General features: G+C 43.2%; 2 protein-coding genes across 2 annotated transcripts in view; one reads left to right on the forward strand and one right to left on the reverse strand.

Moving 5' to 3' along the window:
- Positions 1 to 9,984: 9,984 nt before the first annotated feature.
- Positions 9,985 to 19,157, forward strand: DDX39A (DExD-box helicase 39A). The gene is made up of 10 exons (XM_073588729.1): positions 9,985 to 10,145; positions 12,071 to 12,290; positions 13,213 to 13,433; positions 13,523 to 13,706; positions 14,942 to 15,060; positions 15,656 to 15,787; positions 16,431 to 16,540; positions 17,469 to 17,613; positions 17,717 to 17,864; positions 18,957 to 19,157. Exons 2-10 carry the CDS (start codon positions 12,083 to 12,085, stop codon positions 18,971 to 18,973), a joined length of 1,284 nt encoding a protein of 427 aa, XP_073444830.1. The 5' UTR covers positions 9,985 to 10,145; positions 12,071 to 12,082; the 3' UTR covers positions 18,974 to 19,157.
- Positions 18,814 to 24,831, reverse strand: part of LOC141100329 (adhesion G protein-coupled receptor E5-like) — a 156,584-nt gene continuing 150,566 nt past the window's right edge. The window contains exon 21 of the mRNA XM_073588728.1: positions 18,814 to 19,389. Within this exon, the coding sequence (XP_073444829.1) occupies positions 19,360 to 19,389 (30 nt within the window). The 3' untranslated portion in view covers positions 18,814 to 19,359. The remainder of the gene's footprint in view (positions 19,390 to 24,831) is intronic.

The following is a 24,831-nucleotide window of genomic DNA, read 5'->3' on the forward strand; positions in this document are numbered from 1 at the left end:
GGATTTTGTCACTGGAAAAATGATGGTAAAATCGCTAACGAAGCTTCTAGATAAAGAATTCCATATTTTTCCAGATATGTCTTCATCTTGGAAAAACTCAACAGGTGCGACGGCGTCTGAAACATGGTGTGTACACATACCCTCAGGCAGGTCTCATAAATTTTGCCCAATGTATGAGAAACTAATTGACGGCTTTCTTCACATGCCATGAATCTGTATTTATTATTATTTATTATTTTTTTATTTATTTTTTCATGATTTCAGCTTAAAGTCAACAGAACAATATAGAACGCATATCAGTGATTTATTTGACTGACTTTTGATGATGCCTTTCTTGGGTCAGCAATCTTTGTTTTTTACAACATAGCATAAGTTACATTTTTTTATGCGATTACTTAAAATTGCATAAGAAGCATGTAAAACAAAACAAAAAAGTAGGCCCCTAAAAAAAAAAAAATCATGGCGCTGGTTACATACCTCCCCCCTCAGTCCTCCTATGTAATTTAGCCCAAGGCTGAACTTTTTAGGTTATGTTCATATACGAGTCTTTGATGTTGTAGATTTTCTGGTCCTATTTGGCTGTGTGCTCACAATGAGTTATCTGTGAGTTTTTTGCATTGCATATTTTCGCTGTACAGAAAAAAGCATCATCCTACAAGTTCAAGCAAAGTAGATGGGATTTATAGAAATCTGAAGCCCATTGTGCGTAACCTTACCTACATAGTGGGTTCCAAATCTGCAACATGTGAATTTTTCTTGTGGGTACGCTGAATTTTCTGGGCAGATTTTCCCCATAGACTTGCTTTACATGCAGAAAATCCACAGGTAAAAACGGGCACAGATTTTCAGTGCATGTCTGCTGTGGAACGCATGCAATATGAATGTAATCTGCACATGACCGTATCAATATAGCTTTGTCAGATTCAAATACCAGTAAGTATCAAAAACAAAGCTTTATTTAAAACAGGGCACACCAAAAAGAGGCAGAAAACGCAGGGTCAAAAATGCAATAAAAAACGCAAATAACCTAATTTATCTGCAACATCAAAACCCACGAAAAGCTCATGGTGAAAACGTAGCCTTAGGTTATGTTCACACATTGCGTTATTTTCTTCAGCCAAAGGGAAGGTGCAGATGTCCTCATTCGAGAGAATCAGGCCGATTATGAAAATGACATTCTGATTAAACTCTGATCATACTATGATCCAATTCTCTTGTGGAGAAGATAGGGAACAAAATTTGTCCACCTCAATTTTGTCAGTGCGCGGAAATCGAACTGCACTCAGATGTCATACAAGTGCAGTCCGATGTTTTCCACACACTCATTGACTTGCACAGACGAGTATGATCTAATTATCAGATCAAACTCAGACATGCTGTGATTCATTTCCTCGGACGGTCTATGTCCGAGGAAGAAATCGAATATGAAAGGGCGCATGATCAAATTATTTAGCGGAGACACAAAAAGATTGCTTTAATTTTTTTTAATTTCTGAAAAATTAGTGAGGTATTCCAAACAAAAAAAACTAGATTCATGTATGAAGCGCAGCTGTGAATATGGGAGCATGAAAAAATGCACAATTGCAAAGGTACAGACAGCGGGGGAGATTAATTGCTTGGGCATCATTTACTTTCAGGCTATGTGCACACGTTGCGGATTGTAAACGTTTTTTCCGCTTTTTTTTGCTGCGAAAACGCATACAAAACGCAACCCTTTGAAGTCAATGGAATTCCTCACAATGCTGTGCTAATGCTGCGTATTTTTCCATGGCGGAATTGCATTGCGGAAAAATACGCAGCATGCTCATTCTTTGTGTGGAATCGCGGGGATTCCGCACACATAGGAATGCATTGTTCTGCTTACCTTCCGCATGTGGCCATGCCCACCATGCGCAAAGTAAGCGGAAAATGTGCAGATGGTACCCAGGGTCTGGAGGAGGGGAGACTGTCCTCCAGGCCCTGGGTACCATATCCCTGTTAAAAAAAGAATTAAAATAAAAAATTGTGGTATTCTCACCTTCCGGCGGCCCCCGCAGCGTCCCCAGCCTCAGCCACACTCCCAGCAAGTCCCATTCCCAGCGATGCCTTGCGACAATGACCTGTGATGATGTAGTGGTCTCGCGTGATGCTACGTCATCTCGGGTCATTGTCGCAAGGCATCGCTGGGAACGGGACTTGCTGGGAGTGTGGCTGAGGCCTGGGGACGCTGCGGGGGCCGCCGGAAGGTGAGAATCACGATTTTTTATTTTTTTTGTTATTTTTAACATTTGATCTTTTTACTACTGATGCCGCATAGGCAGCCTCAATAGTAAAAAGTTGGTCACACTTGTCAAACACTATGTTTGACGAGTGTGACCAACCTGTCAATCACTTTCCAAGCGATGCCACAGATCGCTTGGAAAACGCTAGTATTCTGAAAGCTAATTACGCTTGCAAATCGCTAGTTTTTCGCGGGAATTCCGCATGGGTTTTTCACACTAATTTCCTGCTGCAGGGAGTTGCGGAATTGCCGCGGAAATTTCAGCGGCAATTCCGCACGTGTGCACATAGCCTTAAAAACAAAAACACTGCATGATATTATGAGGAAAAAAATGAAAGCGCGAAAATGAAAAATCACACAGTCTATAAATAAAGGAATTCCCCCAGAATGACCGCCAAAGTGTAGTAAGTCTAGTAGCTATCAGTAGTGATGAGCGCAGACCCCATGGAAGTTCGGGTTCTGGTTCCTGACAATGAAAACAATGGAGACCTGAACTATGGGTCTGGGTAAGAAAAAAAAACTCTCTCTCCCTCATCTCTTGTCATCAGGTCTTCTGTGGGAGAAATCAGTCACAATAGAAAAAGCCAAGATCAGGAATGAGGATTCAGGCAGGGGCCTAAATAATAGTATTTGGATATCACAATAGGAACAATGGACGACTTTCCATTGTGATTTTTTTTCTTAGGAAGTCATAGAACAGCGGCAACAGTATACACTTGACATCACAAAATGTCTACTTTCCAGACGGCCGTCTATGCACAGCGCCGCAGAGTGAATTCTCAGCTAAAAATTGATTTTAAAATTCCCTCATAGTGTAATATTTCCATGTCCTGATCTGTAATATCTAGTGATTAGGAGATGTACAGACCGCCCCCTTGTGGAGGGAATAGTTAGTAAGAGACTTAATAGCTGTCTACAAATATCTCAAGGGCTGTCACATTGTAGAAGGATCAACTTTATTCTCATTTGCACAAGGAAAGACTAGAAGCAATGGGATGAAACTGAATGGGAGGAGACACAGATTAGATATTAGAAAAAACTTTTTGACAGTTAGAGTGATCATTGAGTGGAACAGGCTGCCACGAGAAGTGGTGAGTTCTCCTTCAATGGAAGTCTTCAAACAGAGGCTGGACAGACATCTGACTGGGATGATTTAGCGAATCCTGCTTTGAGCAGGGGGTTGGACCAGATGGCCCAGGAGGTCCCTTCCAACTCTACGATTCTATGATTCTATGAGATGTTTGTTGAGAAGAGTAATAAAAGTGTGCACTTCAAGAAGGGGCCATTATTCTGGGAGTCCTGTCAGCTCTTCCAATTGTGTCATAGTGCTTCCAAACTTATGTAGCTTTCACCCCCCCTGTCGAAAAGCAGGTCTGAGGGGTACATTTATTGTGAAGCCTCTACTTATTGCAATCAAAAAGGTTTGTAAATGCTATACAATCGGTGGCCTGAAGCTGGCCACACACATTGAATGATCAGCTATGTCTCCCGATTCCCCCATAGAATCCACATTCACACGTTCAGTATTCGGCCAGCATTTTACCTCAGTATCTGTAAGCCAAAACCAGGACCAATCAGAGGAACAGTATGAAACCCGTCATCGCTTCTGCATTTCTCACCCAGTCCTTTGACCATGTGGCCATATATGAATTCTCAACTCTTTTGGGGGGCAGAGCTGGAAGGTCCCATACACATTTGTTGGTTGGATAACCCTCCAAAATTCCAAAATTGATGTTTGGTGAACTTTTTGAGGTCTTTAGGATCAAGAGTAGATCAGTGAGAATTCCACTTTTGTCACCTCCGTTGTATAAAAGGGCCAAGGTGCTGGAGCGAGATTGTGGAGAACAGACCATCAATTTTCTAGATCTGGAAAATCCAGTAGGAGGGTTGGGTCAGCTCCTGTTATATTGGTGGAACTAAATTCTATTAATGGATTGTAGTGTTCGATCTCCAATTATTTAATATTATTGAGGACTGGAAACCTGTGGGAACAATAGATCTATTGTTATGGAAACTAGTTTCTACGTAAAGAACAAATTTACCATAAAATCTTTCTTTCTCTTTTGTCCAAGAATGTATTGAAAGCCCTACAGTTGGGCAACGTCCCATAAAATGGCACTAGGTGTCCTCTACGCAAAACAAATGCAAATTACTATAAGAAACAAAGCCCAAGGCTACATTCCCAAGATGAGTGTTTGGTCACTTTTCGATGTTGATGATTTTTTTGCACCTGTTAGGTCAATCAGTTTGTATCATCGCATTTTGTGAAACCAGTTTATGCTGAGTGATGAAAAAGCTCAGAGGGCAGGAGGTTTCTGTAAATCCCATCCACTTTGCCAAAACTGTAAGTCGCTGCGTTTTTGACCCAGACACGCAGCTTAAGGTCCCCGTCACACGTCCTGATTTTAACGGTAGTGGAAAAACCAGAACAGGTGCTATCAGGGTTGCGTGTGCATGTGAAATACTTGTGGTACATGTGCGTTATCTGGGTGGCATCCGTGTGACATGTACCAGAATAGAAATTATAGATGTTTAGGTACAGATGTGCAAATGTAGAGATGGATGGATGGATAGCCGTGAGAAATATAATTAGTGCCTTCCGTATGTACCTTACCGTAAATTAAGCTGATAAATAAAAGAAAAAGATTACGAGGGATGCCCTTCGTTTTTTGGTAACCAGCAAAGGTAAAGCAGACAGCCATAAGCTAATATTTTCAGGCTGGGAACGTCCCTGGTTATTGGGCCCTTTCACAGCCTAAAAAATACCAGCTAGCAGCCGCCTCAGAAGTGGAACATCATATGAGATGCGCCAATTTTGGCAATTCGCCTTGGCTCTTCCCAATTGCCCTGGTGCATTGGCAATTGGGGTAATGGGGCTTGGGTTTGATGCCAGCTGTGAATTGTCAAACATCACAGCCCTGGTGTTAGTAATGGAGAGGTGTCTATCACACCACCATTACTTACCCAATAGTTGTTATTCGATATATGTTATTCTATGCCTGTTTGTAGGTTCTGTAGTTTTTAAATTTTTTTTCCGTACCTGTACAAGGTTGTTTATTCCCCACTCCCTTCCCTCCCTTCCTACCTTCCTTTCCCTACCCTGTTTATTTAAAAAAAACCAATAAAATTATTTGAAAATGAAATATGTAGATTATACCGGTGTATGAAAAACATCTAAAATACCAATAAAGTATAAGAAAATTGTTATCTTTAAAAATAAATAAATAAAATAAAAATAAAAACAATAAACACTAGCTCTGACACTTTCCCCCTGGTTCACCAATTTATAAAAAAAAACAAACAATAGCCATTCTGATGAGAGACCACAAATGGAAACCTAAAAAACATAAAAAGAGAGAAATAAAAACAAGACACTGTCCCTTGTTCACCAATTTATTCTAAAAAAATAAAAGTTCCTATGCAGGTCTGACGCAGTCCGGCGCTTCCCACGACGTTTCCTGAATCCAGCCTCGGAGGAAAACTTAAAAAAAAAACCCTAAATATAATCGACATCGCCACGTGGTAAAGTCTGAACTAAATAAATATTGTGTTGTTTGTCTCACGCTGAAATATTCACTGTCACAACAAAATGCCAGAATTTTTTTGGACGACCTCCCCTATCCTCTGTTTTTAAAAAATGAATGCAAAGCCATCAAAAAAGCCATATAAACCTCAAAATGTTACCAATAAAAACGACAGCACACGCACAAGAAAAGTGGAAAAATGATAAAAACAAAGTTATGGGTTTTGGAATATAACAGCACAAACCAAATGTTCATTTTGTCAATTTTTTTAATTAAAGGGATTTTCCAGGTTTTCCCTGAAAGTCTGCAGATTTTTGAATCCTCTCAGGGATCCTCTCAGGAAGATACCAGGTTATTTTTTTTTTTACTGCACAGGCAATATGGTAAAAAGGAAACATGAGGAACTATGGTGGAACAGCGAGATGCCTGGTGAAAAAAAAAAGTGCGTGTGATTTTGTTGCAACGAATTTTGAAAGAAACGTCTCTAAACTGAGCACTGACCAATCAAAAGGCTGCAAAAAAATTGCTTTAGGGAAAAAAAACTCTTCAACAACTATAAGGCCACGTGCACACGTCAAGTATTTAGTGAGTTTTTTACCTCAGTATTTGTAAGTCAAAATCAGGAGTGCAAAAGTATAATAGAAACCCGTCACCACTTCTGTGTTTATCACCCACTCCTGGTTTTGGCTTACAGATACTGAGGTAAAATAGTGACCAAATACTGAGGTAAAACACTGACCAAATACTGAGGTAAAACACTGACCAGATACTGATCGTGTGAACGTGGCCTTAGGGTATGGTCACATGACATTCCATTCAGATGGTCAAAACAGTCTGTTTTTTCAAGAAGGAATCGCTCATTTTCTCTATTCTTTTATAAACCTGAAGCGTCTTATTTTTTAGCGATTTATAATCTTTTCCTCACCACTTTTATGACTTTTTTTTCACTATGGAGGGTTTTTTTTTATTGATTTTTCTGCGTGTTTGGGACATCTTTTAATTAGGAGCTTACATCGAGTATGATACGTAGAGGGTCGTCAAAATAAATCCTAACACATTAAATCCCCATAAAAACTATGAATTTTATTAGATTTGCCACAAAATTTCCCTCATAACAAAGTCGCTGGTAGATAATATGGGGTAAAGCAGGACAATAAATCAACTGGAAATGCATCCTGAGTAGGGATCAGCGGACCTGTGGAAGTTCGGGTTTGACCAAACTTTAGTCCAAAGTTCGGTTCGGGTACCAGACTGTAACCTGAACCTGCATCCGAACCTCATAGAAATCAATGAGGACCAGAACTTTGGAGCTGTAAAATATCTCTCTCTCCACCCCGAACTGTAAAATGGACTTCAAGAAAAAGTCCGCGTTTGGAGTTCAGCATCGGACGCTAAGTGTCTGGTACAAACCCCAAACTTTACATATATCTGGTTCTCTCATCGCTATTTCTAAGGCCACGTTCACACGTTCAGTATTTGGTCAGTGTTTTACCTCAGTATTTGGTCAGTATTTTACCTCAGTATTTGGTCAGTGTTTTACCTCATTATTTGGTCAGTGTTTTACCTCAGTATTTGGTAGTGTTTTACCTCAGTATTTGGTCAGTGTTTTACCTCATAATTTGGTCAGTGTTTTACCTCAGTATTTGGTAGTGTTTTACCTCAGTATTTGGTCAGTATTTTACCTCAGTATTTGGTCAGTGTTTTACCTCATTATTTGGTCAGTGTTTTACCTCAGTATTTGGTCAGTATTTTACCTCAGTATTTGGTCAGTGTTTTACCTCATTATTTGGTCAGTGTTTTACCTCAGTATTTGGTCAGTTTTTTACCTCAGTATTTGGTCAGTGATTTACCTCAGTATTTGGTCAGTGTTTTACCTCAGTATTTGGTCAGTATTTTACCTCAGTATTTGGTCAGTGTTTTACCTCAGTATTTGGTCAGTGTTTTACCTCAGTATTTGGTCAGTATTTTACCTCAGTATTTGGTCAGTGTTTTACCTCAGTATTTGGTCAGTATTTTACCTCAGTATTTGGTCAGTGATTTACCTCAGTATTTGGTCAGTATTTTACCTCAGTATTTGGTCAGTGATTTACCTCAGTATTTGGTCAGTATTTTACCTCAGTATTTGGTCAGTATTTTACCTCAGTATTTGGTCAGTGATTTACCTCAGTATTTGGTCAGTATTTTACCTCAGTATTTGGTGTTTTACCTCAGTATTTGGTCAGTGATTTACCTCAGTATTTGGTCAGTGATTTACCTCAGTATTTGGTCAGTATTTTACCTCAGTATTTGGTCAGTGTTTTACCTCAGTATTTGGTCAGTATTTTACCTCAGTATTTGGTCAGTATTTTACCTCAGTATTTGGTCAGTGTTTTACCTCAGTATTTGGTCAGTGTTTTACCTCAGTATTTGGTGTTTTACCTCAGTATTTGGTCAGTGATTTACCTCAGTATTTGGTCAGTATTTTACATCAGTATTTGGTCAGTGTTTTACCTCAGTATTTGGTCAGTGTTTTACCTCAGTATTTGGTCAGTGTTTTACCTCAGTATTTGGTGTTTTACCTCAGTATTTGGTCAGTGATTTACCTCAGTATTTGGTCAGTATTTTACATCAGTATTTGGTCAGTGTTTTACCTCAGTATTTGGTCAGTGTTTTACCTTAGTATTTGGTCAGTATTTTACCTCAGTATCTGTAAGCCAAAACCAGGAGTGGGTGATAAATACAGAAGTGGTGATGGGTCTCTATTATACTTTTCCTCTGATTGTTCCTCTCCTGGTTTTGGCTTACAAATACTGAGGTAACATACTGACCAGATACTGACCGTGTGAACGTGGCCTTATAATCCCTATAGGCGATGCTGCCTGGCCGCGGAGGTTGGCTCCTTAGGCTACTTTCACACATCAGTTTTTTGCCGTCAGGCAGGATCCGGCTATTTTTAGAAAAAACGGATCCGGCATAAATTTTGGAGAACTGTAGAAACGGATCCGTTTTTTTGCTGGATCCGTCTAGCAGGTTATATCTGTTCCTGGGGGCTGGCCAATTGGATCTGAGCATGCGCAGACTTAAAAAAACCGGATCCGGTGGCTGGATCCGTCTTTTTCTGGATCCGGCGCATTCCGGCGCCCATAGACTTTCATTGTAGCAAAAAGCTGGAAGCGCCGGATCCGGCGCTTCCGGCTTTTTCGCCGGAGACAAAAAACGTTACAGTAGCCGTTTTTTCCAGACGCCGGAATGAGACAAGTTGCCGGATCCGGCAAAAAACGGATGAAACGCAATGCCATCCGGCACGATCCGGCGCTAATGCAAGTCAATGGGGAAAAACTGGATCCGGCATTGCATTTTGCCGGATCCGGTTTTACAAAAAAAAGCCGGATCGCGCCTGAAGGCAAAAAACTGATGTGTGAAAGAGGCCTTAGTGTTACCTATAGGGAGTATTAGGATACATTTCCACTTGGTTTATCGTCCTCCTTTACCCCATATTTCCTACCAAGGACTTGTGCTTTTGTTATGAGGGATATTTTATGGCAGATATAAAGAAATTCATAGTTTTATAGGAATTTTATGTCTTTTAATTCCTTTCAACAATGACGCAGCTGTTAGTGGTTTTTGAGAATGCTGACAAAACGCTCCCGGCGTCTTTTGAGCTTTTCCACTGTAATGTACGGAGCGTCTTCAGAGCTGAAAACGCCAGAAACATGGAACCGTCGCCTCTTATTATGAACCGTTTGGTGTCTTTAAGGGGTTAAAAGAACGAACAAAGCAGGACAAGACGTTTTTACATAGAGTTGGGTTACTCTTTTCAAGTGGATTTCGGAACAAAATAATTTAGGGGTGTGAATGTACCCCTAAAAAAAAATTACTTCAGAAAAGTTACATTTCTGCTAAGAAAACCCTTTGATTTTGAAAAAAAAATCATTGCTTTAAAAACTGCATAGAAAAATGTGAAGACACAAAACTGGGTGCAGGAAATGAGACAAGGCTTCTGACTGAAGGGACAGATTTGTATTTTTTATTATTTTGTTCATAACTTGATTGAATTAATAAAGCTGTTTAAAAAAAATGATATTTTTTTTCCCGATATTATTCTACTGCTATTGGTTGTTTCGGTAGCCCCGCCCTTAAAACTGACCAATAAACTGCCGAGCTTGTTTTAACAAAAGCCTGGCTTCTTCCTTGTTCTATTGGCCATTGCGCCCCACCTATGAGTTTTTATGACCTATAGGGAGAGATGAACGGTGTGACGTCAGCAGGACGCGACCAATCACAACAAGTAGGAGGAGCTTTGCACTGGCCTACTCTCTTCTTGGCTCGGCGGCGGGGTCAGGCTGTAGCACACGTGGAGGAGAAGCCGGAGAAGAGCGGAGGTGAGCGGAAAGGGGATTTGTTGTGTTGCGGGGGGTTACTTACGGAGTGGCGGGGAGACGGACCCGGGGTGGAGAGGGTGAGCGCTGGTCAGCGCCGGCCGCGGCCCTGCTCACAGGATGTCCGGGGAATATGGCGGGTAATGGCGGTAGGAGGGATAATCGATGAATGGCCAGTGGGGGCGTACAGGCCCGAGTGTTGTGTGTGGGAGCGCGGAGGCTGCGGCTCGAACACCACCGGGATGGGGGAGGACGAGGCCTGCTCGTTTTGCCAACGAGTCGTTATAAATAAAGTTTATTGTAATGATCACACTTTCCCCAGGACAGAAGATATTTTTTTTTTTTTTTTTTTTTTTTTTTTTTTCGTTTCAGAAAACTTTATTTATAACTGTTAATTGGTCTGTATAACTCCAGTGTGAGAGAAGTATCATGGGTGACTGTGCTTCTCCCCCAAGGGCAGTGACCTGTGAGGAGATGATAGCAGGTGCTGGCTGACAGCTGGAGGCACACTTTTTTTTTTTTTTTTAACAAAATGGCCGACCTATAAAAAATCTCAGCTGGGATAGATGGGTGGGCTGGGCTTCATGTGGGGTCTCTGCTCGTCTTCTCCCACCATGATGCGCTCACAGGATGCGGCTGTACGTGGTGTCTGTACTGCGCTCTGTCTGTGGGAGCGGGATTGTCGATTACTGGGCTGAGGAGGGCAGACGTGCAGCCACAGCGCCAGTCATTCTCTGTGGGACTGTCGGAGGTACGGTAGCGCTGGGCATCACCATCTCCCACAGGCCCGTAGAGAATGAATGGCGTTGCGGTGCACGGTCACCCGCTATGTTCAGCCGGAGCCCTACGCCCAGTTCTCCTTTCTCCAATTGATGACTTGCTGACTCCGTACCAATCACTAAACACGGCGGCCGCTGCCTTTGGGTCGCGCACAGTTATCATGGCAGCTACCTATGAGGCTGTGTGCACACGTCCAGAATTCCTGCGTATTTTATGCGTTTCTGCCACTAAAACGCGGCGTAAACGCTGAGAACGCATAAAATAAGCAAGCCATTGTATTCAGTGGGATTCCGCACATGCTGTGCTAATGCGTATATAAATAGTAATGTAATACGCAGCATGCTCATTCTTTGTGCGTAATCATTCATTCCAGTACAGGGGAAACGGTTGGTGAATGGGGGGGGGGGTAGAGTATGGCATGTTTATTTCATACACCTCCCTTCCCACTGCCAACTTTCAAAGAGTAAAATCCTCTTTTATGGTATTTTATTTATTTCATTGGAAAAAAAAAAGCTAAAATTCCAAATTCATATCATGGCTACATGATCCATGAAAAAGATCTACATGTTTCATGTGTATAACAACCTTAGGCCGGGATCACACATGTGAGAAACACGGCTGTCTCGCATGTTAATATTCGGGAGCAGAGCATGCGGCTCCATGTATTGCTATGCGGCCGCACGCTCCGGTCCGAGTGCTGGGTATTAACATGCGATACTCGTGTTTGTCGCATATGTCATCCCAGCCTTAGTCATGATCTTGACTTCCATATACACCTTGAACTTGTAGATCTGTACGATGTTTTCTCCATGGATCCCTGTATCCATGCTGTGAAATTGGAATCTTAACTTTTTTTTTTCTTTCCCACTGGGAAAAAAAAAAGTTTGACTCTGGATTTTCTACTTTTTCTTGCTATTGATTTGCGTCCAGGCACAGACGCCCTCTGTGCTTCGCACTACAGCTGGATCCTATGATACGGAGCTAGATCTTTTCTTATTAGTATTTCTTTTTGTGCATGCTGATGACATTCTCCAGTGCAGCCAGATCTTGGTGAGGGCATCATATGTGACAGACCCTTCCTCTCATGACTGCTCTTTCATTCCTTCCTCTGGAATGACGGCTCGGTAACCTATCACTTTGTCTTACAGACAGACAGCACCATGACAGAACAAGATGTTGAAAACGAGCTCTTGGACTATGAAGAAGACGATGAGCCCCAGGCACCCACTGAGACCCCCACACCAACCGGCAGGAAGGAGGTCAAAGGCTCTTATGTGTCCATCCACAGCTCCGGCTTCAGAGACTTCTTGCTGAAGCCAGAGCTGCTGCGAGCCATTGTGGACTGTGGCTTTGAGCACCCCTCTGAAGGTAAGTTTGGTTATTTCCAATGCTTTACAGGAGTAAAATACCAAGAAAAGATATATATATTTTTTTTTTAATGTGAAGGTGGGGGTCCATTTGAATGTAACTTACCGGGGGGCTGTTGAGCAGGAGTGGGGCGATGCTGTAGGGTCTTGGAGGAGGTGGTGTTGTCCTGTGGGTGCGAGGCAAGAGCCATTGATCTGCTGGTGTTGGGCGTTGGTTGGAAAAATGTCAGCGGTGCGAGGCAGAAGTGGAGTCCCCGTTGTACACATTGATTTCCTGAAGCCCACTGCCGGGAAAATGACGCCAAAGGCGACGCATGCACAGATTGAGATCTTGGCATGCTGTAGTATGTGCATCTATCTTCTGTAGCCGGGAGATCAGTGTCTTCTACCTCGCACCGTTGGGACATTCAGCCCAGAGCAAGCACCATCTCCCCACTCCTGCCGCCACCGCCTTCCTGCAGTGGTGACCCTTCCTCCTGTGACCCCACTGCCCGCCCCCCTGTAGAGCTACATTCGGAATATAAGACACACCCACATTTTTATAATTTGAAAAATATGGTATTTATGTGCCATAGACTGTCCCCGCAAACTCCTGTTTTTGTTGTGACTAGTGGGGTCCAATTTCTGGAACCTGACAATGAAGGGATCACGGTATCGTTTTGGTACCGTGTCCTTTTTTCTTACTAAGCTGTGTATGGGACTCGCCTCAATCGCCAAACTTGGAGGCACAAAGCGCATGTTTGACTCATTCATTCTCTGACTGCTGGAGAAGGGGGATCACAGATCTCTGCTTTCGCCTCCTGTCCTTTTGAGAATGAATGTAGTGACAGTCCCGTATGCTGCTCAGTTCAGATGGTGGACAGAATCTCTCCTCTGCTGATTGTTGGTAACTTTGTATTGACTTCCTTATTTTCCTATTGCAGTACAACATGAATGTATTCCCCAGGCCATCCTTGGCATGGATATCTTGTGCCAAGCCAAATCTGGTATGGGCAAGACCGCCGTCTTCGTCTTGGCCACTCTTCAGCAGATCGAGGCGATTGAAGGACAAGTATCGGTTCTGGTGATGTGCCACATACGGGAGCTCGCCTTCCAGATCAGCAAGGAATATGAGCGCTTTTCCAAGTACATGCCTTCAGTGAAGGTAAGTGATGAATGACCTCATCCTTCATGTGGGTTTGTACTCTTTCCTCTTCATTAGTATCATGTATTTCATTGCGCTTCTGGTTCTAGGTTGCAGTTTTCTTTGGCGGGCTTAATATTAAGAAAGATGAAGATACAATACGCAAAAATTGCCCTCACATTGTGGTTGGCACTCCGGGTCGTATCTTGGCCTTGGTTAGACAGAAGACCCTTAGTTTGAAGAACGTCAAGCACTTTGTTCTGGATGAATGTGACAAGATGTTGGAACAGCTGGGTAAGTGATAGTGGGCAACGAGTCTTTGAAAATCGCATCTTTTCGCGCTGACCTTTTTTTTTTTTTTTTGGGGTCTTTAGATTTCAGAAAAACTAGCTGAGAGATGGGTTATTTCACACACCACTCCATGTTTTGCCTTTTAGTTTTTTTCCCAATTCAAGTGGGGGATCAGATGTGTAGTTACATATTTACCGATCGGCGTCTTCGCCTATTTTCAGCCCCGCTCAGGTCACTCCGACGCCACGTAACTACTTTTATAACCCACTGGATCACGGTGTGTTCCATTAGTCACTTTTTCCTCAGTACAAATCTATGGGACCCAAAATGAGACTTTAGAGCTCCTGTCTGAATTCCCATAGACATGCATTGAGAAGATTTTTAAAAAACTGACCTACACTTCACACACCAACCCCTGAGTGATATAGCCGGTAATAACTGAACTCATGTGGTGCCGGAGCAGGGATGAAAATTGGTGAAGGCTACTCACCGTATGTGACTACATGCATTATACTTACAGTACTGACATGATCACTAACAGAGGGATTAAAAAGAAAAGAGAGACTGTGCATCACTCACCCTCCCTGTGTCCAGTGCAGAGTCTCCACCTCCCTGTCTTTTATCGTCTGCAGCGCTGATGTCACACTGACAGAGCTGCAGCCATTAACTGAGCTCAGCGGCTTGTGTCATCTACAATGGCTGAGCTCGCTAGCTGCAGAGCTGTCGATATGATATCAGTACTGCAGAGAATAGCAGACAATAGGCCCAGCGGCTAAGACTCAGTGGTGGAACCAAGGAGAGTGAGTAAAGCACAATTGTGTGGTGTTTTTTTTTTTTTTTTGGAGGAGAAAAAACTGCCTGGGGACAGGTTTTCTACATAACCACATTATCTACTAGTTGGGTATGCTGAGTCAGTAGAGGTGGGATCACTGGTGCCAGACCCCCAACAGCTGATGTCTCTCCAGCTGTAGCAACCGCCACCTCTGTGCATTATATTAATGTCGCAAACTATGTATTGCTGCTTTTATCCCGTACTGGTGTTGTAAGTAAGATGAACACTTGCTCTCAGAGTCTACCACAGAATATAGGTAATAGCTGGGGGTCTTGCATGCAGGACACGCTGCACTCACCCATACAAAGTGGCTGGACATGGACACAAAGAAGAGAAAAAAAAAAACTGCTCATAGTGTCACTTTGTGGCGTGCTGGTAAATATTTTGTATTTTGCTCTTTCATTAGATATGCGCGGGGACGTGCAGGAGATTTTCCGTCTCACCCCTCACGAGAAGCAATGCATGATGTTCAGTGCCACACTTAGCAAGGAGATCCGTCCCGTCTGCAGGAAGTTCATGCAGGATGTAAGTATACTGCTGCTGCTATTGTCACTTTGTGGCCCATTTCCTTTTCTTGCTTTTCTGAGCTGGGAAATGTTTGGTGTACAGGGAGAGGTTGTCTAGGATCTAAGAAACATGGCTGCTGTCTGTAATGTGCCTGAGTTGTCTGGTATCACAGGTCATCTGCCCCGAGGTGCCATGTTATTTGTGATGATATGTAAGCCCTTTAACATGTACGTTGCATTACCTACGTCCTGAATTATGGCCAAGAACTGGCCCAATGCCTGCCTGCTGTGTGATACCAGGTAGTGTTGGCGTTTCCACCAGCCTTTGTACAGTAATGTGTAGCAAGAGAGATTGTGCCATTACACTCGGAGCTCAGCTATGTTAGGGCTGTACTTTCCTGTCTCCTAAACTGCGCACGTATCGAAGGTGGTGGGAGATGGAGAGTGGGCAGTGTTGAGCGTCTTTGGACCTGATCTGCTACAGGGCCACACAGGTGTGTATGTCACACAGGTTTAGTTGCTCTTTCAATTTGGAAAACTGACATGTACCAAATGGTTTCGTTTCTTTTTGTACTGTACATTACATCTTTTTCCTTCCTTACCTTCTTCCCCAGCCTATGGAGGTATTTGTTGATGATGAAACCAAACTGACGCTTCATGGCCTGCAGCAATATTACGTCAAGTTGAAGGACAGCGAGAAGAACCGCAAATTGTTTGACCTGTTGGATGTGTTGGAGTTTAATCAGGTTAGTATGAAAAATCTGCAGTCACATCTGTTTGGGGTCTGTGCACCCCGCGGTGGAGCATTACGTTTCAGATTGGAGGAATTGCTGGCATAAACATTAAATGTATGTAGAAATCCTCATTCACCCAGCTAAAGCCAAAAGTGTCCAGTACACAGTCACCTTCAGGGTATGTGCTCACAATGTCTTTATCAGGTGGATTCTGCCTGTAGCCCTTATAAAACCCCGCCAAAAAAACTGACATATGTACAGCAATGTCAGAACGACTTGCTGTGCACACGTTCCATCTTTTATCACTTCTTTTTAATCATTTTTTGCTTTTAAAATAGTTAAGAGGTTACCTGTCTAATCTTTCTGCTTTAAAGCAATGGCGATACCAGTGTGTCTAAAATGTCATGTGCATCTATCCTTCTGAGTTGAGTTTCCAATACTGAATGGTGCGACCACCACTTCTGAGCCATTACTTTGCTTGGAGCCTTCCTGCACATCTCTGAATCAGTCCTTCGCTTCTGTTCAGACTGGTGACTATAAGCCCAAGTGAAGGTGCTCTGTAAGGTATAGGTCAGCTGAAAGATGTGACACATCTTATGGTGTGATGGGAGCGGTGCTCGTTCTGGTTTAATTTGTCTGCACATCTCTCCTGTAGGTGGTAATCTTTGTAAAGTCTGTACAGAGATGTGTGGCGCTGGCACAGCTCCTGATAGAGCAGAACTTCCCAGCCATTGCAATTCACAGGGGAATGATGCAAGAAGAGAGGTGAGATCTTCTGTGTGTAATGTGTGCGAATTTATAGGCAGTGTTCACCTTAAATTGTGGAAACAGTCAGCAGAGCCTCTACGGTGCAGCTGGGATGCTACTTCAGGTTATTTCTTAACCTGAGTCATTCCAGCTGCTGTTGAAACTACAACTCCCTGCTGTTGTCATGGCATGCTGGGACTTGTAGTTCAAAACCTGAGTGCTGCTGGCTTATGCCTTTTAGTGTAAAGTAACACTACAAAAATTAAAATAATCCTTTATAGTGAAGACTAGAACACCGACATTTCTGCTCTGAAGCTTGCACAATTGTGATCGCAGCTCTGGACTTTGTCTCAAGCAAAACGTCCCAGTATTTACAACAAAAATCAATTTTTATACTTTGATTACCCCACAACATACCTTCTATTTCAGTCCTGGTGGGGTCTTTAGCTTTACAATGCAATCTCCCAGCATTTCCTGCGCACTGACTGTCAACTGTCCGGGCATGGGCATTGGCGATCAACTGTCCAGGCATATGCACAGAATCTGGATGTACGTCGTCACAGCTTCAAATTCTGTGTGTGCATGCTATGGAGCCGCTGAGTCAGTAGCCACATGATGTTTGAGGGCACACTCAAACGCGCCACCACTCTCGCCACTCTGACTCTCAGTTGCTCTAGTCTAGAGTATGCGCACGAAGGATTTGAAACTGGAACGTAAACCCAGATTTGGTGCCAGCATCATGAAGTGAGCGGATCCCTATTAATAATAATTTGCAGTGATAACATACACTTATTGTAGATCTGGAGTGTTAAACTGCAAATCCCAACATTCCCTGACAGCCTATAGATGTTGTGGAATGCTGTGAGTTGTAGTAGCACAACAGCTCAATTCCTGTTGTAAACGTTCCTTGTTTTGCTGGAGATGACTGACATAATCTGTCCTGCAGGCTCTCCCGATACCAGCAGTTTAAAGATTTCCAGAGAAGAATCTTGGTAGCTACTAATCTCTTCGGACGAGGTATGGACATCGAAAGAGTCAATATTGTGTTCAATTACGACATGCCGGAGGACTCTGACACCTACTTGCACAGGGTAAGGCTGCGGACTATAACTTGTTTGAAGCCGTACATCCTTATCTGTATTTTCATGATGTTTTATGGCCTAATTTTTTTTTTACCTTTTTTCTCTTGTCCAGGTGGCTCGTGCTGGCCGATTCGGTACGAAGGGTCTGGCTGTTACTTTCGTATCTGACGAACAAGATGCCAAAATCCTAAATGACGTTCAGGACAGATTTGAAGTCAATGTCGGCGAGTTGCCTGATGAGATAGACATATCTACTTACAGTGAGTATTAAGGATTTTGATGAAACATTGTGACACCTGTGGATTTCTCACAATTTTTGGAAGGAAGAGGCCCCAGCTCTAGGTTAGAGTGGCCCTTCTGGCTTTTTCCCTATACATGGCTGCTTCTAATGTCCTGGTGCTGTCAGAGCTCTAGAAACCTCACCTGACTGAGTGTTGGGGGAAGTTCTCACTTGTTCTAGGATCGGGGGATGTGATGTATAGCCCATTCATGTCTTTTAAAGGGACTCTGTCAGCACAGAGTGACTGTTGAAACAAAGCACAGGCACCCAGTGCACCATGGCGGGGCCAAACGGATAAATGCGTCTTTTCACCTACTTGTGTTTTATCTCTCTATCCCCCCCCACACACTCCTTCTCTGACTGACAACTCTGACTTTATAAATACCTTGAAGTGTGCAAAATGGAGGGAAACAAGATAAGAATAGTGCCAAGGGTGCCCCGAGCGTCTGTACTTGGTTTGAAACACCCTTTTAAAGGGTTATTTCCAGCATTTAGGTTATCGTCCTTTGGGTAGGTGCCTAATGTTGGACATGGCCCTCTAATAAATGTTTTGCATAAAGCCTGCATTTGCATCTTCCTATACAGTACAGAGGCTTGTAAGTTTGCTGAGTAATTAAAAGGTATGTACTTTTTCACTGCTGTTCTTGGGTAGGACACATCAGCTCCCATCCACTTCAATAGGAGCGACCACTACAGTGTATAGAGCTGGGCTGTTTAGTTAGGCCCTGTTCACATTTGGCTGTCATATGAGTTATGGGTTCCATTGATAGATTTACATTCACATACACCCCCCTATGTATGTTTATGTAAGGCTATTGATCATATAGTATGTAGATCTTCTCTTGTCATGGTCTTTCGCTGTCTTTTGTTAGCACAGCCGGCACAAGGCAAATGTCTGTAGAATTAATAAACAATCCTGGGGCCAAGCAGAAGTTGTATCTGTTTATTAGCTTGGTATACAAAGTGCATGTCTATATAAATATGTACCACAGGCATTGGAAGCATGGGGGGTAGGATATGTACACCCGATGTATGCGCAGCGCTCATGTCTGCTTCTCTCCTCTCTCCACAGTTGAACAGTCGCGATAACCCGGCCTTCTCCGTTCTTCAGTTCGTTCGTTCTTCTTCTGGCTCCTCATTTGTTCTCTCGTCTGGCCGCACCGCCCGTGACAAGAAAGAAAATTATTTTGGTTTTACAACATTGTGGGTTTTTTATTCATGGCTTTTATGTAAAGAAGGGAAAAAAAAAATTAAAGGGTTTTTTTTTTTTTAATTGTTTGGATCTTATATTTGTGAATTGTGGTCAGTGCGGCGATCTGTCAAGGTTTCCATTATGGTCTTCTCTTGTATTAATATTATGTATTGAAAGCAGCCAGGCCGTCGTCTTTTTCTTTGGCTAAGCCGAATGGTGGGGTGGAAGTATCTTTAGGAAGACACATCTGATAGGGCGTCCATTAGTAGCCGAGCACCAGTCATCATAAGCCAGACTCCTTGCCTGTTTTGGCCTGTAAGGAGACAGAGCATTCAGTTTATAGTAAGGTGACATGTATCAAAAGTAATGGTGGACTACTGTCCAGTCTTCATTTCTCCTGGGCAGTTCAAGGATATGTCGACTTGATATGGTGTGTCGGTTTGTTACAAAAATTGCTGTGAATTTCCTGCAGATCTTAACTTTTACATTTTGTAGGATATTCCTAAATTGACCCTAGTGTATACTTTTGAACTTGTATCAGGACACCAACGCTTTACACCTGCAGCAGCTTTTATGACCTATTCTAAATCATTTGGCATTAAAGAAATTGGTTCCTCCCCCCCCCCCCCATCTTTTTGCAGCTATAATGGCTTCCTCTTCTAGGAAGGGGAAATTTTGGCCCATTCATCCAGAAGGGCTTTTGTGAGGTTGGACACTGAAGTTGGATAAGAGGATCGGGCTCTTCTCACAATTTCCGTTCTAGTTCGTCCCAAAGGTGTTGGATGAGAATCTGGACTCTTGAGGGTCTGTTGTTTACTGCCACACCAAATTTATCCAACTAAGTCTATACATGGTCCTTATGCACTGGGGAGCGGAGAAGAACCTTCCCTAAACTGTTCCCACAAAGTTAGAAACTATAATTGTCTTGTATTCTGAAGGTTTAGCATTGGTACAAAGAGGCCTGAAAAACAAGCCCATGTCATTATCACTTTTACCCCAATGTTACGGTTACAGATAACATTCTGCCATTCACCAAACCCAGACTCATCCATGCCTCAGATGGAAATGTGACCTGTCACTCCACAGAAAATGTTTCCACTGCTCCAGAGTAAGTACAATGATGGCGGCTTTACACCACTCCATCTCACGCTCAGCACTGTCCTTGGTGATGTAAGGCTGCATGCAGCCATGATGTTCTCAGGGAGGGGCGCAGTGTTTGTGCTGATGTTTATACCATAGGAGATCTGGACTCTGCAGTTATGGGGCCAGCAGAGCCTTGGTGACTGTTCTGCCCTCTGCTCCTCAGCACTCGGTGACCGTGCTGTAACGTTACATGGTCTCCACTTTGTGGCTGAGTTGCTTTGGTTTCTTCCACATCCCAGTAATCTCACTGATGATGAGGGAAGAAGTGTAATAATCCGACTTGTTACCTCTGTCTCAATATATATATTTTTTTCCATATATTTAGATCTAATGAGGAGGTCGCAGTGGAACTGGGGATTGTGGCCGTTGTGTGAGCCTACTTTATACGTGACAGTGGGGGGAAATCTGGAGTTGATTTTGCTGTGGCTCTATGTGCATCACACACACACAGATTTTGCGGCAGATTTCATCCTTTGTCATGGCAAAAAATTATGGTAAATTAGTAGTGAAAATCTGCAAAAAGACGTAACCTGCTGTGGGATTAAAAACACTCTGCTTAGGTTTGTTTCTGCGCCAAAATAATCCGCAGCATTCTGGAAACCTCATTCACTTTGCAGCTACTATAATCTGCTACAAATACACAACACATGAAGCATCTCTAATTTATTCGGACTCCCATGACAGCACCACGAGAGAGGGGATCCGCCCTTCAGGAACAGGAAACAGTCAAATAGGGCGGCACCTCCCCCACGCATCAGTTGGTTTCCTGTTCCTGAGGGGACAGGATCCTACAGATGGAAGATCCAGGTCAAAACTCTGCACTATCCCGTGCGAAGGAGAATATTTGTTTGGAACAGTCCTGGATGAGTTGCTGGGGACGACAAGAAGAAGTTCCCTAATCTGTGGTCCGCATCCTACCGACGCTCGTTCAATAGAAGGAGATTCGGTCAGGGAAGAAGGCGCAACCCATCGCCTAATAGAGACCGTCCCAGATGGGAGGATAGAAGGAGAGGTACGGACTTTATGTTCAGGTGTCCTTCAAGGGAGTGAAAGAAACCTGGACAATGACTAGCGATTCCCGTGGGGGGGGGGGGGATAGACTGTCAGCCTTCCTTCCAGCATGGCTACAGATCACCAATAGTAACGGTGCAGAATGTAATATCCACCTGACTCAAGCTGCAGTTTAGTTATGTTCCTCGAGATACCTTTAAACTAACTCCCTTACGTTCGCCACTTGAACAAACTGCTTTAGAAGCAGAAGTCTTGAGTCTACGCCTAAAAAATGTCCTGGTGGAGGTTCCGGAATCTGAGAGAGGTAGAGGCTTCTACTCTCCCCTGTTCCTGATCCAAAAGCTAGATAAATCATTCAGGACCATTATTAATTTACTTTCCCTTAATTCTTGGTTAACCGAACCTTTTAAGATGGAGTCAGGGAAGATCAAGCAAGGGTCATATTAATTGCCCCATTCTGGCCCAGGAGGACCTGGTTCACATGGTTGAGGACCATGTCAGTATGCGATCCCTGGGTACTGCCAGACCTTCCGAATCTTCTATACCAGGGGCCAGTCAACCATCCGCAAGTAACGGGACTCCATTTGACGGCGTGGAGTTTGAGAGGGCACTGTTGAGGGATAGAGGTTTTTCCAAAAATTTAATACCCTTCTGAAGAGCAGGAAGCAGATTACTACAAAGATCTATGCTAGAACCTGGAGGCGATTCCTGTCCACCTCTGAGTTTAATCTCAGGGATGGAATACCCATGAAACAGATTCTAGAATTCCTTCAGAGGGGTCTAGAGTTGGGTCTTTCCACGAGTACTTTAAAAGTGCAGGTTTCAGCCCTGGGGGCCCTATTTACCTGTGATATTGCCAGCAACTACTGGGTGACTAGATTCATCAAAGCTGCTAGTAGATCCAGACCCATACAGTTGTGGCCAAAAGTATTGACACCCCTGTAATTCTGTCAGATAATACTCAGTTTCTTCCTGAAAATGATTGCAAACACAAATTCTTTGGTATTATTATCTTCACTTAATTTGTCTTAAATTAAAAAACACAAAAGAGAATGAAGCAAAAAGCAAAACATTGATCATTTCACACAAAACTCCAAAAATGGGCCAGACAAAAGTATTGGCACCCTCAGCCTAATACTTGGGTCCACAACCTTTAGCCAAAATAACTGCGACCAACCGCTTCCGGTAACCATCAATGAGTTTCTTACAATGCTCTGTTGGAATTTTAGACCATTCTTCTTTGGCAAACTGCTCCAGGTCCCTGATATTAGAATGGTGCCTTCTCCAAACTGCCATTTTTGGATCTCTCCACAGGTGTTCTATGGGATTCAGGTCTGGACTCATTGCTGGCCACCTTAGAAGTCTCCAGTGCTTTCTCTCAAACCATTTTCTATTGCTTTTTGAAGTGTGTTTTGGGTCATTGTCCTGCTGGACGACCCATGACCTCTGAGGGAGACCCAGGTTTCTCACACTGGGCCCTACATTATGCTGCAAAATTGGTTGGTAGTCTTCACACTTCATAATGCCATGCACTCGGACAAGCAGGCCGGTGCCAGAGGCAGCAAAGCAACCCCAAAACATCAGGGAACCTCCTCCATGTTTGACTGTAGGGACCGTGTTCTTTTCTTTGCCTCTTTTTTTCTCCTGTAAACTCTATGTTGATGCCTTTGCCCAAAAACCTCTACTTTTGTCTCATCTGACCAGAGAACATTCTTCCAAAACGGTTTAGGCTTTTACAGGTAAGTTTTGGCAAACTCCAGCCTGGCTTTTTTATGTCTCGGGGTAAGAAGTGGGGTCTTCCTGGGTCTCCTAACATACAGTCCCTTTTCATTCAGACGCCGACGGATAGTACGGGTTGACACTGTTGTACCCTCGGACTGCAGGACAGCTTGAACTTGTTTGGATGTTAGTCGAGGTTCTTTATCCAACATCCGCACAATCTTGCATTGAAATCTCTTGTCAATTTTTCTTTTCCGTCCACATCTAGGGAGGTTAGCCACAGTGCCATGGGCTTTAAACTTCTTGATGACACTGCGCACGGTAGACACAGGAACATTCAGGTCTTTGGAGATGGACTTGTAGCCTTGAGATTGCTCATGCTTCCTCACAATTTGGTTTCTCAAGTCCTCAGACAGTTCTTTGGTCTTCTTTCTTTTCTCCATGCTCAATGTGGTACACACAAGGACACAGGAAAGAGGTTGAGTCAACTTTAATCCATGTCAACTGGCTGCAAGTGTGATTTAGTTATTGCCAACACCTGTTAGGTGCCACAGGTAAGTTACAGGTGCTGTTAATTACACAAATTAGAGAAGCATCACATGATTTTTTTGAACAGTGCCAATACTTTTGTCCACCCTCTTTTTTATGTTTGGTGTGGAATTATATCCAATTTGGCTTTAGGACAATTCTTTTTGTGTTTTTTCATTTAAGACAAATTAAAAGAAGATAATAATACCATAGAATTTGTGTTTGCAATCATTTTAAGGAAGAAACTGAGTATTATCTGACAGAATTGCAGGGGTGTCAATACTTTTGGACACAACTGTACACAGGGATAAATGTATACCATGGGACTTAAATTTAGTCCTTACACCTATGACAGAGAAGCCATTCGAACCTCTGGATTCGGCCTCGTTAAAGATTATATCCCTTAAGACAGCTTTTTTGGTAGCAATAACATCCGCACGTAGAATAAGTGACATACAGGCACTTTCCAGGTTGCCCCCTTATACAGAGTTCTTACAGGATAGAGTAATCCTAAAACCGGACCCAGCATACTTGCCCAAGGTAGCATCACACTTTCACAGGACACAAGAGATAGTTCTCCCTTCGTTCCTCCCTAATCCTACCAACCCTAAAGAGCAGAAGCTTCATGCGGTAGATGTTAAAAGATGCCTACTAGAATATATAGCGGCTCCTGATCCTTGGAGGAAAGAGAACGCATTATTTTTATCCTTCCAGGGTCCTAAGAAGGGGTTTAGGGTATCAAAACGCACGTTAGCAAAGTGGATTAGGGAGGCTATCTCTCTGGCTTACACAGCAGGTAGCAGTCCGGCTCCACAGAACCTAAGGGCGCATTCCACTCGTGCCATGGCGTCATCTTGGGCGGAGAGATCTGGAGTGTCAATTGACCAGATATGTAAGGCGGCCACCTGGTCATCTCCTTCCACCTTTTTTAACCACTATCGGTTAGACATGGGTGCCTCCTCAGATCTCACCTTTGGGCTAAGGGTGCTGCAGGCTTTAGTCCCTCCCTAAGTTAGTTTACATCTCTGTAATTCTCTCATGGTGCTGTCATGGGAGTCCGAATAAAGTATTAAGTTACGTACCGGTAACGGTATTTTTCGGAAGCCCATGACAGCACCCTTAGTTCCCTCCCTTGTTCACGTATAGGGGTGCACTCCTTCCTCTTAGAAGTTTGTTTCACGGATTTGCCTTAAATTGGAGTAAAGATTATATATAAATTGTAAATAGGATGTATAGATTGTATATATTGTATATATGCTGTGCCACTAACCATGGTAGCCTCTCAAGCTCTGTAATCCAAGTGATGCGTGGGGGAGGTGCCACCCTTTTTGTCTGTAGGTTTCCTGTTCCTGAA

Source organism: Dendrobates tinctorius, unplaced genomic scaffold (assembly GCF_039654945.1).
Source record: "Dendrobates tinctorius isolate UK_male_01 unplaced genomic scaffold, ASM3965494v1 ptg000104l, whole genome shotgun sequence".
Taxonomy (NCBI): Eukaryota; Metazoa; Chordata; class Amphibia; order Anura; family Dendrobatidae; genus Dendrobates; species Dendrobates tinctorius.

Coding starts and splice junctions, on each gene's coding strand:
- DDX39A (XM_073588729.1), top strand. CDS start 12,083: ATGACAGAACAAGATGTTGAAAACGAGCTCTTGGACTATGAAGAAGAC. Junction 15,788..16,430: donor ATGTGTTGGAGTTTAATCAG/GTTAGTATGAAA, acceptor TCTCTCCTGTAG/GTGGTAATCTTTGTAAAGTC. Junction 17,614..17,716: donor CTGACACCTACTTGCACAGG/GTAAGGCTGCGG, acceptor TCTCTTGTCCAG/GTGGCTCGTGCTGGCCGATT.